Source organism: Pogona vitticeps, chromosome 5, assembly GCF_051106095.1.
Source record: "Pogona vitticeps strain Pit_001003342236 chromosome 5, PviZW2.1, whole genome shotgun sequence".
Taxonomy (NCBI): Eukaryota; Metazoa; Chordata; class Lepidosauria; order Squamata; family Agamidae; genus Pogona; species Pogona vitticeps.
The window spans coordinates 148,824,884-148,841,391 of record NC_135787.1 but is presented as its reverse complement, the minus strand read 5'-3'; the positions used below and the strand labels follow the sequence as shown (position 1 = coordinate 148,841,391).

The window sequence follows — 16,508 nt, the reverse complement described above, 5'->3', positions numbered from 1 at the left end:
AGCTGCTGTTTAAAGTGGAAAAGGTATACATTTTATGCAATGGGCAAATTAATTCTCAGAAGGCAACTTTGTGTGTGCACATAATTTTACAGTTTTTAGGGGGGAAACAACTAAATCCTCTGATCTCACATCAAAAAGTAACGTCTATTTTCATCCCTACAACTGAGATGCAGGACTGAAGAACACAGCAAGCTATATGAAAAACATATGCACTTCTAAAAAGTCTTTCCAAATGAAGCCCATATTTACTAATGTAAATCTGAACTAGTTACTTGCTCTATTAGCATATAGTGCAGAATTATTATAACAAAGTGTTAATAGAGCTTAAGCTCTAGAAAGCCACCAGTTATGTTTGCTTAACCACTTGGCAACATTTAATTATTTAAATCACATGTTTCCGGTTGGTTAAATACATTCCTTACAGCATCTGTGTTACGCATTTCTACAGAATAGCAAAGAATATGAACAACACACGTAAGGATAATTCTCTTTCTAACCTATATATGCAGCTATCTGAATCTGGAAATTTTCATACAGTCAGTAACTTTTCATACAGTTGATCAGTACAAATAACTTCTACAGTAAATGTAAAATCCATAAAGGTCTTGTGAGAATATCAGTATTTAATAAATTCTTGTATTGCCTGCACTAAAGCCATAAAGCAACATATTACTGTATTCTCATTTGAATCACTTGGCCTTGTGTTATATTTATATTCATGTACTACCAGTTTGTGCCTCGTTCTGCTTATTTTTAAACTCCATTAATTAACATAGCAACCAAAATGCAATTGCACTGCACCTGAAATATTAAGACTGCTTCATAACAATGAATATACAAATTTGCAAACATGATCTTGCAGTTGTTGTTTGATTACCTAGGAAGTCTGTTGGTAATAGAATCCCTTACTTCTGATCTGATTCACAGAACATAGTTCTAAGCAGTCAACGAGAGACTTCACTTGAGAACAAAAATCTTAGCAGGACCCTGGTGAAAGGTACCATTAGAGAAAACTTGTTTGGTGCATTAATGCATAACCCTCAATGAATTAATTTTCTGGAATCTAGATTTTTAAAAAACTGTGTTTCCCTCAAATAACAATGAGGTCAAAATATTTTTTTCCACTTTGCTTACTATGAATAATTAAATTCTGAAAGTCTGTCAATGACTTCTGTTTAATAGCCTATTAGTTTTAAAAGTAGGATAAATATGTCAATTATACTTTATCAGATAACTGAAAATACACAAGTCACTTTGTTACATTATAGTATATCATATGCCAACAGGTGGAAATAGACACAATTTCAAAAGTATCTGCTCAGGTTTCAGCTGAAAGCCACCTCAAGCATATTATTAGAAAACACAACTCACATGGTAACTAGTAGTTTTCCTAGAATAAAACAAAAACAGATGGGGCTTTTTCTGTTTTTTATTTTATTTAGTGGTAAAACATACTACCTCTGTGACAACAGTTTTTCAGTGTATTTTACTTTTCAATAACCATCATAATATTTCAGTGGTACAGCATGTTATTTTGATGGAGATCCTGGCATCCCTAGGTAGGGCCAGTGGTGTTTGTTGCTAGAGTCTGGGGACATAAACCTGGGGCTGTGCACTGAGGAGTAGGGCATGACCAAGGATTTCTGATGGCATGGGGCTGAACTAAAAGAATGTAATGCTCTGGAAGCCCTATGATGCACTATTTTAAAGCATTTTCCCATTATACATTTGAATGGTACCAAACTGAATCAATCACAGCACCTTTAGAACCACATAGATTATGGGGACTTTGGAGAAATAAAAAGATTCCTTCACAATTCTGGTTGCTTCACTAGCCATATTCCATAAAGTTGGATTCTGATTGCTTCACGTGCACTGCTTAGTCCGACTTATTAAAGGAATATATTTTAATTCCAGTGTTTTGTTTTGCTTTTTTTAAAAAAAATATATTGCTGGTAGGGAGAGGCTGGCTCAGAAAAGGGAGCCCTAGAAAGCATCCTCTCTGAGGGCTACCTCAAGTCTTGTAGCACCTCTGGGTAAATCTTAGAAAGGATCTGCCTGAGACCCTAGAGAGCCACCACCACCAATCAGTATCAACAATACTGGGCTAGATAAACCAACACTGAAATTCAAGATAACTTAGTTTCCTTTGCTCCTGCATTTATTTGTTGCTTTCTTACCTGTCTTATTTTGTTCTCAGAACAGGACTTTTGGCTTATAGAAATGTTCCTGAGAGATGGAGACTTACCTAACTGACTACACAGGAGCTTCTTATCAACTATCACAGCTGAGAAGGGGTTTAAACCAGGATTTATGATTTCCGGATGTGAAAACCATTCCACTTCTATGATATATACTATAGGAGATGGGCATGTTAGATGGAGTTTACAATATTTATATTCAGAGATTATTGTTTTCCCCAAAGTGAAGTTCTGATATACACACAACATTGATCAAGGAAGTGGATTTAATATGAATTTTTGGACGTTGTGACACCCAGGGGATCTTTACAGAATGGTTTGAGTTGGGAATTGCTCTTGACATTAGAAGATAAACTTATTTTAGTAATAAGAACTGGGCAAGATTTTTCTGCCATTTTTTATCCTATTTTATAATTTTTCCCCCGAAAAAAATTATAAAATCATCGAAATTTGTGCAAACCTGGAACAACTGCTCTTTGGATCCATGGATATAAAACATTAAGCCTTGGGCGAGCTGGTGGCATCTTTCTTAACAATCAACAATTCATGCATGCATTGCTTCTTAAGGGATAAAAACATTTCTTAAGGAATAAAGACATTTGCTTTTCATATATTTTGCATTAATTTAGAGTCTTTATTGGGGATAAAAAATAGCAATTTGTCTCATTCTCAGGTGGAGGCAAAGAAATTTGTGGGACTTTCAAAATCTTGTTGGGGTGACAAGGAAATTTACCTTAGTGAGGACAAGGAATTTACATCCCATTCTATGCACACATGGAGAAAAAGTTCTTATCATTTCCTGCATGTGTTAGTATTCACCTCCTGCCTTGACCCTCTCTTTTTTGGGGGGTGACTCTCACCACAAAGAGTGTGGTCCGCAGCCTGGGGGTCCATCTTGACCCAGTGCTTACCATGGAGTCCCAGGTAGCATCTGTGGTCTGTACCGCCCATCTACATCTTTGGTGGATTGCCCAGCCTCACTTCTATCTTGATGTTGGGGCGCTCACCACTCTGGTCCATGCTCTCGTAGTCTCGAGATTAGACTACTGTAAGGTGCTCTATGTGGGGCTACCCTTGAGATTGTTGCAGAAACTACAAATGGTTCAGAATACAGCCGCCAGACTATTAACTGGGGTGAAAAAATATCATCACATTTCCCCCACCATGGCGGCCTTACACTGGTTGCCCATTCGTTTTTGCATTGACTTTAAGGTATTGATGCTTACATATAAAGCCCTAAATGGTTTACGACCTCAATACCTGGCAGAGTGCCTGCTCCCACCTAGCTCTACTAGTGTCACTTGATCTAGCCAGGCTGGGCGGCTGAGGGGCTTGACCCCGAGAGAGGCCCGAAAGGAGAAAACTAGAAACTAGAAACTGGGGCCTTCTCAGCGGTGGCCCCTCACCTCTGAAACATCTTGTCCCCTGAGATTTGCTTGGCATCTCACTGGGAGTTTTAAAGAACAAGCTGAAGACTTGGTTCTTCAGGCAGGCTTCCCCCCTTCCATCACTTAGTTCCTTGTGTTTTCCCATCTTGTATTTTGCTTACTTCTCTTTTTTGTCTAGCTATTGTCTGTTTTAATTCTTGTTTTATATTGTTCAGACTTGTAAGCCGCCCAGAGTTGATTGGTTTGAATCTAGATGGGGGTGGGTGGGTAAAAGCCAAATAAATAAATTAATTAATAAATATAAGGAAAACTGAACATGTGAGGAAAGATAAGAACTTACACTGCCTATACATGGGGAAGCTAAAAAAATATGGGGCTTTCTTGGTATTATTCACACCAGCATGCCTTGCACTCCTGTTGGCCATCCATGCCTGGATTTAAGCAGGACCATTTAAGTAGGACCTACTCAAATAAAATCCAGCACAGTGGTCCTGTTTAGCCCAGATAATTTCCCAAGCAAAACTTGGGTGGTAAGAAGTGAGCTATGCTTTCAGTCTCTCTCAATCATAAAACAGAAGTACTGTAATTGTGGTGGTATTGCCAAATCCAGCATGACTTGGCAGTAAAGGAAAAGCCAAAGGAATCTGGAACACTATGAAAACTCCCTCCTTATGCAGGACGCCTTTGGATCAAATCATTACATTCAGAACTGGCCACGTTCAACACTGACTCATCAATGAGTGTCAGGTTTTATGAGGCTTTCATTGCTCAAGTTTGAAATCAACCCAAATAACAGCTGGCTGGGTTTTATATACAACCCAATTGCAATGTAACACTTGAGCTGTCATCTGTTGCAAAGACGGCAACCCTCAATGTAACCAGCTCAACAAACCTACTGTACTTAGGTTGCAAACGTACTCTTTTACTCATTCATACATGTTCTTAGTTGTGGTGGAAATTTTCTGGTCTGACAAAGATGGCAATGATTGGACACTTACCTTTTTCATTTCCATTTGCATATTGTGGAGGCTTGCTTTTGTCAATGCTATTAAAGCTCTGACTTCTTCTATTTAAATTTGAGGCTCCCTGGACTTTGATACTGCTGCCTGCAGCTGGCACCCTTGAGGGTCCGGGAAGTCTGGAACAGTATAGTCAGAAATAAATGTGTTGCACAAGGTATACTTAAACAGAACAAGCAGAGAGCTGATCAACAATGATTTGGGGAGAAAGCAATGACAACAAACAACAACACAATCCATGGTTACTTAGACTCTACACTGCCAATGAAAGGTTTGTCTTAATAGGCACGGGGGGGGGAGGGAGTTAATATACAGGATTCACAGACAGACATATAAGGATCCTTTGCATTTTCCATTCATACTGCAAAAAAAAAAAAGATTCACCTATATGCTTTATAAGCTATGCAACCTTTAATTAAAATGCTTCAGTTCCCCATATTACTGGAAGATAAATGTAACGACACTAAAACAATGCAAACATACAATTTAGCAGAAAAATACACTTTGGACGCTCTTAAATAAATACTGTGCTTGATTGTTTGAAGATGGCTTTTTTTACTGTTATTACAGAAACTCAAACATTTGCAAGAGAATCTAAAGGGGAAGGGGAAGAATTCAGTGAATAACATTGCCCACATATTCATAACTTTAAATAAATATTTGAACAAAAGCGATCCATTCTACAAACTTACAGTTCAGGCTACATATTTCACTAGTTGGTATTTGCTGCCACCATCTGAAACATCCTAGGCAGCAAAGTTAAAATTAATAAAGATCCTACTGCCTGTGGTATATACAACACACTATATTGCATTTCATTTGATTGGCTAGTTTGATTTTTATGCAACATCAGACAGTTGTGAATTGCTGTCCATAGATAGGAAGTGCAACTGTACAAAGCAAAGACTTGGTATCTGTTCATAAGAATCAGATCAGGACTTTGAAAACTTTCCTAGAGTTATACGGTGTTACTTTGCAACATCTAAACCAACATTAGCAATGTGAATTATCAGTATCTGACATAAGTAGAAAGGAGAAAATGTAATCCAAAAAGAGCATAAACATATTAGACCTTAGAGTTTTTTCTTGCTTTTGTTTGAAAAAAAAAAACCCTGCTGTGATTACTACATTGGTATATACAAATGAAATAATTTCCACCTTTCTCCACTGATGATGAAAAATATTTAGAATGTAACTGACACTGTTCATTCCTTATATTTCCTCTTTTGAAGAGGTAGGTGGAGAACTGCAGTGTTAGATTTACTTTTCAATTCACTTTCCTTGTTGATCATTTCCTTTGGTGTCCTTGCCAGGAGCAGCACAGATGGATTGATTCATCTTCTCTATGCTAAAGTTTATTGCGACTTGTGAAAACAATTGACCTATGCCTACATATTCAGTTACCTTATTAATTAGCATGGTAAAAATAAATTTAAATCCCGTCCCTGCACACTATGCAAGTTAACTAATGAATAATTACAAGGGGCATTTGCATATTTGAACTCTCTGTCTCTCATTCACTCACTCACACACAGAGACATGCAGACTTCTAACTAGAAGGCCATATACTTTCCAGACCCACCCATTTTTCTTCCAGTTCATTCCAGGTCTAGTCACTCCCCCACAGAATCATTTTAAGCAACAAAGGAAATGCAAAGTAGAAAGCAACAGGTAGTTCACAAGGGGTCACAGAGGGCACACCTCTTTTCAAATTTATTATAGATTCATTAGCATTAGACAGACAACTATTAGATCCCAGACAGGATGAATTGTGGATAAGACACAAGTTCAGAATAAACAGGATTAAAAATCTATAATGACAGGTGTACAACAACTGCACCATACTGCCAGTGGCTCAGCTTGTCTTATAAAGCTGACTCTGTACATTGAGTTATATAACTGATAGTTTGTTGTCAGCAGTGAACTGCAGAGCAAACAATGGGATCAGTTTTCAAAGGACTGCATGTTATCAACATAGACTTACAAAACAAATACACAGATGAAGAGAGGCGGCCATAAGCCTTAGCAGAGGCAGAAAAGGCTGTCAATATGCAGGCTGTTTAAAACTAAGATTTCCATTGTTTTAAGCATGCCCTGTTTTGTTTTGCAGCTGCATAGGAACAATACTTGCCTATATGATAAGAGTTTGTACAAAGCATTCTTAAAATATTTCAGATTAGATCAATGCTGATCATTATACTGTAGTGGCTTGCAAATGGTTTTCAAGTGAATACAGGAAGCTGCTATGATGTAACTGAGTGACAGCAATAGGGTTTCAGATGGGCAGCAATTCAGGATTTCTCAGCTTTATCTGGAGGTATCAGGAGTTGAACATCACCAGACCTCTTGCACATAAACAGGGGCTTTATTACTGAACTACAGCCCACCACCCAACCAGGCTGCACCCTCAGAAAGAGTGATAATGGCAAACAGGTTTGAAAACCACTGTTCTTTTCCATTCCAAAGGCAACACTTAGGCTACTCCTGGTTTGTGTGCAGAGCTGTTCTCCTTCAGTAACTGGTACTTTCTCTTCTGTTAAACTGGGTCTGAAAACTGAAAAGGTTGTGATTTTGCAACAAACTTCTGCTAGGCATCAGTACCGCTTCTTTCCACTTGAAAACCAAATTATGAGAGAATGTAGATGTCGCATGAACAGATAGGCCTACATCCAACTTCTAATCCCCAATGAATGTATTGGTGCACAATAAGCCAGTATATCTATAAGGTAAAAGTAAAGGTTCCCCTTGACAATTTTTGTCCAGTTGTGTTCGACTCTAGGGCGCGGTGCTCATCCCCGTTTCCAAGCCATAGAGCCAGCGTTTGTCCGAAGACAATCTTCCATGGTCACATGGCCGGTGCGACTTAGACACGGAATGCTGTTACCTTCCCACCGAGGTGGTCCTATTTATCTACTTGCATTTGCATGCTTTCGAACCGCTAGGTTGGCGGGAGCTGGGACAAGCGACGGATGCTCACTCCGTTGCTTGGATTCGAACTTACGACTGCTTGGTCTTCTGACCCTGCAGCACATCCCCTTAATTCAATAAGAATATTCTGACTGGGACTGGTAATCAGATTTAGGCTAATCTTATGGTTAGCCTAAATCTGATTACTAGTCCCAGTCAAAATATTCTTATTGAATTAAGGGGATTTATAGATATACTGGCTTATCTTACACTGCTATGAGAGGGGCATGGTGGCGCTGCAGGCTAAACCGCAGAAGCCTGTGCTGCAGGGTCAGAAGACCAGCAGTCATAAGATCGAATCCACGCGACGGAGTGAGCTCCCATCGCTTGTCCCAGCTCCCGCCAACCTAGCAGTCCGAAAGCATGCAAATGTGAGTAGATCAATAGGGACCACCTTGGTGGGAAGGTAACAGCATTCCGTGTCTAAGTCGCACTGGCCATGTGACCACGGAAGATTGTCTTCGGACAAAACGCTGGCTCTATGGCTTGGAAACGGGGATGAGCACCGCCCCCTAGAGTCGAACACGACTGGACAAAAATTGTCAAGGGGAACCTTTACCTTTACAGTGGTATGGATTTTGCCATTGCATCTCAATTGATAGACAAGTATATGAATCCCTCAACTATCACATATTCACTCAGTGCCAGCCTTCTCTGGCTGCCAAAACATATCTAGACATCCTCAAGGCAAGCGTCGGAGGTGGGAAGTATCCCAGCATAGGCACCCAGCTGCTTGTGCTTTTTATAATATCCCCTGGGCAGAAGAGGAAAAGGAGCAGGAGGAAATGGCAGGGAGACCTGAAAACTGTCTTGCTTCAGTATACTTGAAGAGAAGTATATACTTGAAGACTTTCTGTGCTACATCATTCTATGTACTGAAGAAAAACTTTTCAGGGGCACTAATATTCCTCAAGAACCTTGATGGGTGGCTCAGATCTGTTCTTTTACATGCGGTGTAATAAGCTGCAACACAGAGATATGCCTAAAAGCTACTACTGAGAGTTGTTATTTTTGCAGTCATGGCCATGTTTTTTCTCTATGGCCAATAAAATATTCTGCAAAGCCTGCAGTTCATATATGATGAAACAGCCGTGATGACTACCTTGCTTTAAAGCATAAAAACGCCAGTGGGCATTGGCTCCATTAAGCATCACTAGCAAGTACTGTAATAAATTAGAGGTATTAACTGACCTAGAAGGCTTTTTTTGATTGGTTGCAATTCCACTGTGATTAGACTGAGTTGCATATCTGGCTGTCAGACTGTATGAGAAGAAACAGAGAAAGTGAATTAAAGAATTTTTTGAATATGCATAAAAAGCACGAACTTACCACCAAATGATGGAGTTAATGTAATGCAAATAGAACATGGATAGAAAACAAATTAATCAAAGAAAGGGTTAAATGTAATGTTTACACCATGAAGTTTCAAAGTACAGACTATGTTGTAATGCAATGCATTGAGAAGAGCCCCATCTCCTGGAGAAAGCAGCCTCATGTGTTGAGTATGGAAGTGACAGCTACCAGCATTCATAGTGCTGTAAAATACAAATGCATTTATGCCTGCCTGCCTGCCTGCCTATTACACTCAAATATAATTGCAGTCATAAACATCTGCACTAAATCTTGTTGTAGTATCATTTGCTGTTGATTCCTATCAAGAAAAGCCACTTTGAACATTGTAGTAGTTAAGAATATTGCTTATGTTCACAAAATCAACTCAAGATCATTAATTGGAATCATGTGCTATGATTTATTCCTAAGATTCTTCCATTTTAGAATTTCACACAGCATGTTAATGCCTCTAGCTACCAAAACCATTTTCACAGGAAGAACACTTGGAATGACACTGCAGATAGTGGACAGATCTGGCTTTTTTAAAAAAATTATTATTACAGGGCACATTTCTCAAACTGTTATTAACCAATAGGTAGCTATGTGGAGATTGCAAGTTGTTCTAAGTACATGCGAAAGAGCAAAGTAGAAAATGTAAAGCAGAAGAAGGTACAGAGATTGGTGAGTAACAGAATAGGCACTCGGAGCTATAAAGATTATGAAGTGATTAAACCTGGGATGCAGCATGACAGGGCATATGATGTGACAGCTTATTTATCTGTAACACAATTCTTGGATCATACCACTTCAGATTGGACACAAAGAACCATATGTGTCATTCTTTCACTATACTATAGAGCAAAACAAACCAAATAAACAAATGCAAGTATAAGCAATACCTTTATGGGTCACTAATAGTGGGATGCAATGGACAAACATCAGAACAATATTTTAGACCTCATTTCTAAAATAATTACTTTTTCATTAACCTTTTATTGCCTAAAATACCATCAGAATGGGAACACAATGGCCTGGAATGGCAACTTCTGAGTAAGATAACTGAACCAAATTCATGACACATGTGTGACCAGAGGAGACAGATGCAGCATGGCACTAAAATTCTCAATAATAACATTTCAATACCTGTTCCAGGCAGAAAATCAAGGGGGGGGGGAACCAGTCTGAAATGATGACTACTAAATAGGGCAGCCCAAACAAATTCATCCTTCTTGTATGACTAGAGAGGGCTGATAGAACCAGCTCCAAAACACCCCCAAGAAAAACATTCCAGTACCCATTCTGGGCAGAAAATCAATACTGAAGGGGGGGGGGACCCAGAACAGAGAATTCTGAGAAGAGCAGTGCAACAAAATCCATCCATTCGATCCGTCCAGAGGGGACTTATGCAATCTACACCCCCCAAACACACCCAGGAACAACATTCTAGTACCCATTCCAGACAGAAAAAATATATTGTGAATTTGTGCTAATCACTGTAAGGTTGGTCTAATTTTATTGGGGTGCTCTGTTCCGGAGTGGTTTTTGCAATAGAACAGGTATTGGAATGTTTTTTCCTAAGGATTATATGTGGCTGGCTGTATCTCTCTAGTCAAACATGTGTCAAAATTTTTGTTTGATTATCCTACCCAGAAATTGCCATTCTGGGCCACTGCGTTCCATTCAGGTGGGTTCAGGGTTATAAAGGATTGAAAAAAAAGTAATTTTTTTTTAGGATTGAGAACTACAATGTTATGATGTTTGTCCTTTGCATCCCACTATTTTTGGCATTAGGTTTTATTAAGAAGTCCCCGTCCCACCCCATTCTGTTCTGTTGCAGCTTTCACCTAGTCCCAACTTAAGGAGATGTTAAATTTAGCTGAACTAGTATGAATAGTAACAAGAAAGCACTGCTCCCATACAGATATTTGGATCAGTACCAAGGCTTCATACAATGATGACATCTTTAAAAACTATATTAAGGAAGTAAAAGTGAACAAATATCTTCAAATCTCTGCCAGAGCTTCAAAAATTCTCCCAAGAGAGAGGAGCCGCCTCAGGAGCCCACAGTGTTCTAAGGAGGGAATGTGTTGGAGAAGCATGTAAAAATACGAGTAGATAAATAGGTACCACCACAGTGGGAAGGTAATGGCGTTCTGTATCTAGTTGCACTGGTCACGTGACCACAGAAACTGTCTTCGGACAAACGCTGGCTCTATGGCTTGGAAATGGGGATGAGCACCGCCCCCTAGAGTCCGACACGACTGGACTAAATGTCAAGGGGAACTTTTACCTTTACCTATTACTCTTTTAATTTCTGGTACTTCTAAAATGGAAAAATGTGTACAGTGCTCTCCCTAGGTAAAAGTAATTGAACATGAGAAAACAACACACTGTAAAAGGAGAAGAAAAAAAATACAAACTGTCACAGATAAACAATAGCAGGGATGGACAAATGTAGCCTTCCAGAGACTCTCACAATCTCCCACCATTGCTATGCTGGCTAGACTGCCCTTTAGACTCCAGGGATGCTTACTATGCTTACTGACAAGGTTACAGCCTGTTTTTTCACAGTTCTGTGAACCAGGTATCCACTGCGCTTTCCTTCTTTTCCTGTAAACAGAACACTGTCATAGAGCCAAGGAGCCTTTCTCCTATTAAAACTCCTTTTAGCGTCCAAATCCAATTATTTGTTTAGAGCAAAATCCGATATTTTATTTATTTATTTCATTTCATTTTATATTGCCCTTCTGACCAAAGGCCATTCTGGGTGGTTTAGAACATACAAAACAAGATACATGCAATGAGATTTTTCTCTGTTCTTTGTACTCCTCAACTGCTCTGGATAGTTCTCTGTGGGAAGAAAGGGGAATCACCCCTTCCATCCTTGGTCAAACCCATTCTATCTGTAGGAAGGGCTACTTGGGTGCAATTGCTCTTGATCTGTATTTACTAAAATAATTTTAAAACCATGATTCATGCTTACAAATATCAACTAGTAATTTTTATTTATTTATTTATTTATTTATTTATTTATTCATTCATTCATTCATTCATTCATTCATTCATTCATTCATTCATTCATTCATTCATTCATTCATTCATTTATTTTATATGCCGCCCACACTACCCAAAGGTCTCTGTATCATGTAGGCATCCTTCAGTCTCAATAGACTATGGTAACATGTTCTCAATAGAGGTATTGGAACAGCGTCTAGTGTGGCTGAGAAGGTCAGTTCGAGAGTGACAATCCTTTCCACACTGAGGACAAATCCAATCTGTCCCCTGTCCAGCTCCCTGATTTTGCTGGTTTCGGGACTGCCTCTTTGCCTCAGCCTGCTGGACAAGGGTCTCTTCAAAATGGGAGAGGCCGTGATGCACTGCCTGCCTCCAGGCTGAACACTCAGATGTCAAGGTTTCCCATCTGTTGAGGTCCATTCCTAAGGCCTTCAGATCCTGCTTGCAGATCTCCTTGTATCTCCCTCTGGGGCAGTTTCCCTGCATTAATTCTCCATACAGGAAATCTTTTGGAATCCAACCATCAGCTATTCTCACAACATGCCCAAGCCAGCGTAGACGTTGCTGTTTCAGTAATGTATACATGCTAAAAATTCCAGCTCGTTCTAGGACTACTCTATCTGGACTTTGGTCTTCTCTCTCAATCTAGAGAGATTAAAGAGCTTTCCAACTGATCTAGTCCACAGATATATAAGTATAAGGAACTGCATGAATACAGCACACAATAAAAGCAGTGCAATGCAATCAGCAAAACAATGGAGAGGCAGCCAATACAGCAAGTCATGCAACTGAGTTTAAAATGCTAAGAGAAACAAAACAAATTGAAAACTGCTGTTCTCTCAAAATTTTGAAATTCTTGATAGGCCAGCTGCAGTCATGAGGTGTTCAACTAAATTATGTAAGATGAAATATGAAGGAAGATATTAAAGAAATAGAAGGGAAAACATAAGTTAAATTGAGAGCATATACTTTCACATGGAGTACATGACAAAATGTGTTCACACTTAAAAATATAAGAAGAACCCTGTTGGTCAGACCACATTCCTACCTATTTCAATAGTAAATAACTACAGGAAGCCCACAAGCAGAATCTGAGTTCATGTTACACAGTTGAGGCACACTGCCTGATACTGCAGGAACCTACAGCTATAGTGGCGAGTAGACTTTGATACGTTTCTCTTCTATTAATTTGTCTAATCTCTCTTTTAAAGCCAATTGTGTGGCTGGTCATCAGTATTCATGCAGTAATGAATTCCATCGTGTGAACTATGAACTATGTAAATAAGTACTGTAGTTCCTCTTTTTCCAACTTGATTCTCCAACCCTTCAGCTTCACTGGATAATGTATATTACAAGATGGTAGTTTTAGAAGAAGCCTGAAGAAGTGGACTTGTCCATGAACACTCACATTAAAATATAGCAGTTAGTATTTAAGGTGCTACAACATTTTTGTCTTTTGTCTTTGTTTTTGCCTGATAAATTACAAGAAGGGGCCCCGCTTTTCTCTCAGTATCATGCATAATGTTATATATCTTTGACATGTCCCCTTTGCTTTCCTCCCTTCTTACCTAAAGCATCCTTTTAAAAAAATTAATCCTTCCTCATTGGGGAGCTGTTCCAGCCCTTTTAACATTTTGATTGTCAAAATATATAGGAGGGGACTAGTAGAAGCTGTACATTGCTCTCAAGGCTAAAGAATGCAGGTTATCTTGTGCAAAAACATACAGTAAGGCGATATATTATTTATTTACTAGTTATTTACGCATTCTGTCTTCCTACCAACAAGCTCAAGGTGGTATACATGGCTCTCCTTGTCTTTATAATCACAATAGCCCTGTGAGGGTAGGCCAAGCTGAGAGAATATGACTGGTGCAACATCATCCAGTGGGCTTCATGGTTCAGGGACAGAGGGAAATAAGGACTTGAACCTGGGTCTTCCAAATCCAAGTCCAATACAGAATTACTATACTGGTACATTTGAAGTGCTTTATAGTTGCTGTTCTGCACCATCAAGTTGTTTCTGATTTATGGATATACCATTAAACGCTCAAGTCTTCCAAATTAAAGACTATCACTTCCACACAATCTGCTCTGCTTTAGATGAACTATAACATTTATAGTATAGTTTAAGTTTCACATAGGCCATGTAAAAAAAACCCCAACACCAAATAAGGTGATCCTATTGTATCTTAAAAAGCAGAGACATCACCTTGCCAACAATAGTCCAAATAGTCAAAGCTATGGTTTTTCCTGTAGTGATGTATGGAAGTGAGAGCTGGACCATAAAGAAAGCTGACCACCGAAGAACTGATGCCTTTGAATTGTGGTGCTGGAGGAGGCTCTTGAGAGTCCCCTGGACTGCAAGGAGAACTAACCTATCAATTCTAAAGGAAATCAAACCTAAGTGCTCACTGGAAGGACAGATCCTGAAGCTGAGGCTCCCTTACTTTGGCCATCTCATGAGAAGAGAAGACTCCTTGGAAAAGACCTTGATGTTGGGAAAGTGTGAAGGCAAGAGGAGAAGGGGACAACCAAGGATGAGATGGCTGGACAGTGTCATCGAAGCAACCAACATGAATTTGACACAACTCCGGGAGGCAGTGGAGGATAGGAGGGCCTGGCGTGCTCTGGTCCATGGGGTCACGAAGAGTCGGACACGACTAAACAACGACAATGATTGTAAAGTCAGTGTTCTCTTGCCTGGAACTCTTGTCACATTTCTCAATAGTTTCAACAGGGCAGAAAGGAGAAATAATGCAGTAACGTGTCTTTTTCTATTTTTCCCACACTGCACACTCAGGCTGGTGTCACCTTCCCTTGACTTCAAACCACATTTCCAATATATCTGCTTTTAAATTTCACTCTCTAACTACCAGCCCACTGTCCCTCTTTCTCCAATGCTGGATGTCTCCTCTAAAGCTGAATTTCTTGCCTCCAAACTTCACAGGGGAAAGTTTATCTCCCCCAATGACCCTGAGACAGCACTGAAGTAGTACAGTTCGGATATTTCATGTGACAGGTATAAATAGCAATCTCTCAATCCAGTTCCCTTTGATTACATTATCATACCACAGCAATGCAGTGCAACCTCTTGAAATATGGGGAAGCTAAGGGAGGGTTGTATTCATAAATATATCAGGAAAATTTATTTCATGCATGCAGTGGCAACTTGACATTCAGTCTAAGTTAGAGAAAACAGTCCTGGGCAAAAAGAGCACTGTGCTGTATTTACGTGGTTAAGTATTTTGCTGACTTAAACTGGGCATGGCCTTTTCCTTCTCATGGCATGCTTTTTACATCTAAGTGAACAGTTCATGACTTGGCCATTTAAATTCCTTGCGGTCAAGACGAAAAGGTAATGTGTGGCTTTGAACTCCCAGTATTAGGTTCTAAATTCTATTTTCATGGTTCATTATGCACTCCCAGCTATCAGTTCTGATGTTAGGCTCTTCTCCATTTATTTTCTTTACCAGAAATGGCAGTTTCATTACTAAATGCATCCTTTTATCAAGCATCAAATGGTATTCAAACTCTTTGGGGAAATCACACATATTTTATTTTAGAGAAGTTCAGAAAAAGATTGGTCATAAATCTATATTAAGTGTCTGTTAGGTTGACAACAAAAATGGGACCTGTTCTAGACAGCTGAGTGCACACATCTATGGCTTAAATCTGTCGCTATTACAGTGTGTTTGGAGTGCATGTTAGTTTTACAAACATAGGTAACAATTTGTTTTTGTGCCACCAAATTTCATAGCTAAATGAGCAACAGGACAGAGCAAAAGAGTAGATAGAAGTCTGCAAAAGCAAGTGCAGTGTAGGGTGACCACATGAAAAACAAAACAGGGCTCCTGGACCTTTAACAGCTACAGTGGTGCCTCGACTTCATCCCTACTTATGACCATTTAGAGTTACGACCAGCTCTGGCAGCAAAATTTTGTTTCTACTTGTGACTGGAATTTCCACATACGAACAGAAAAAGGCAGGGAAAAGGGCGGGATATTCAAATTGCTAACTGTAGGTGGTGACAAGGCTGCTTCTTTGTAGCTCTTTCATCCCCGCAGTTAGAGCGTGTGTGTCATCGTCAGAGGCTTGGGACTGCCTCGCTTCTGCTTCTGAGTGAGCATGTGCGTGTGTTTGCAGGGAGGCTTCGGTCTGCCTTGTAAGGTAAGTGCTGTTTTCTGCTTTTAAAAAACTGTTCTGGGTGTTTATGCAGTATGGTTTTGAGCAGGGGGGGTTATGTTTCTGTGCTGTGATGGGTTTGGGGGGTTTGTTTTTGGGATTCCCCCCATTACCTATGGGTCTTGGGGGTTTTTTGTTGCTTTTTGGAGTGTTTTTTCCATTTCCGATAGGTCTTGGGGGTTTGTGTGTTGGGGAGTTCCCCAATTCCGATGGGGCTTGGGGGGGTTTGTTGGCTTTTCCCCCATTTCTGATGGGTCTTCAGGGATTTGGTTGCTTTTAGGAGGTTCCCCATTTCCTATGGGTCCTGCATGCTTCCCTCGTTTTTTCTTTTGTTTTCTTTGCATTTCTGACCTGCCCCCTTTGTTCTCTGTGCATTTCCGATCTGCTCCATTTGTTTTCTGTGC

At 39.7% G+C, this 16,508-nt stretch overlaps 1 protein-coding gene across 10 annotated transcripts in view; it reads right to left on the bottom strand.

Annotated features, from left to right (window-relative positions):
• The window catches only part of NAV3 (neuron navigator 3), a 630,491-nt gene that overhangs the window by 175,376 nt on the left and 438,607 nt on the right, over nt 1-16,508 (bottom strand). For 8 of the 10 annotated variants that reach the window (XM_073000344.2, XM_073000345.2, XM_020804110.3 and 5 more), the window contains 2 exons: nt 8,767-8,835; nt 4,588-4,727 (listed from right to left, as the gene is read on the bottom strand). In XM_073000344.2, coding sequence (XP_072856445.2) covers nt 4,588-4,727; nt 8,767-8,835 — 209 coding nt within the window. The remainder of the gene's footprint in view (nt 1-4,587; nt 4,728-8,766; nt 8,836-16,508) is intronic. The other 2 variants (XM_078376939.1, XM_073000343.2) reach the window with 1 other exon arrangement.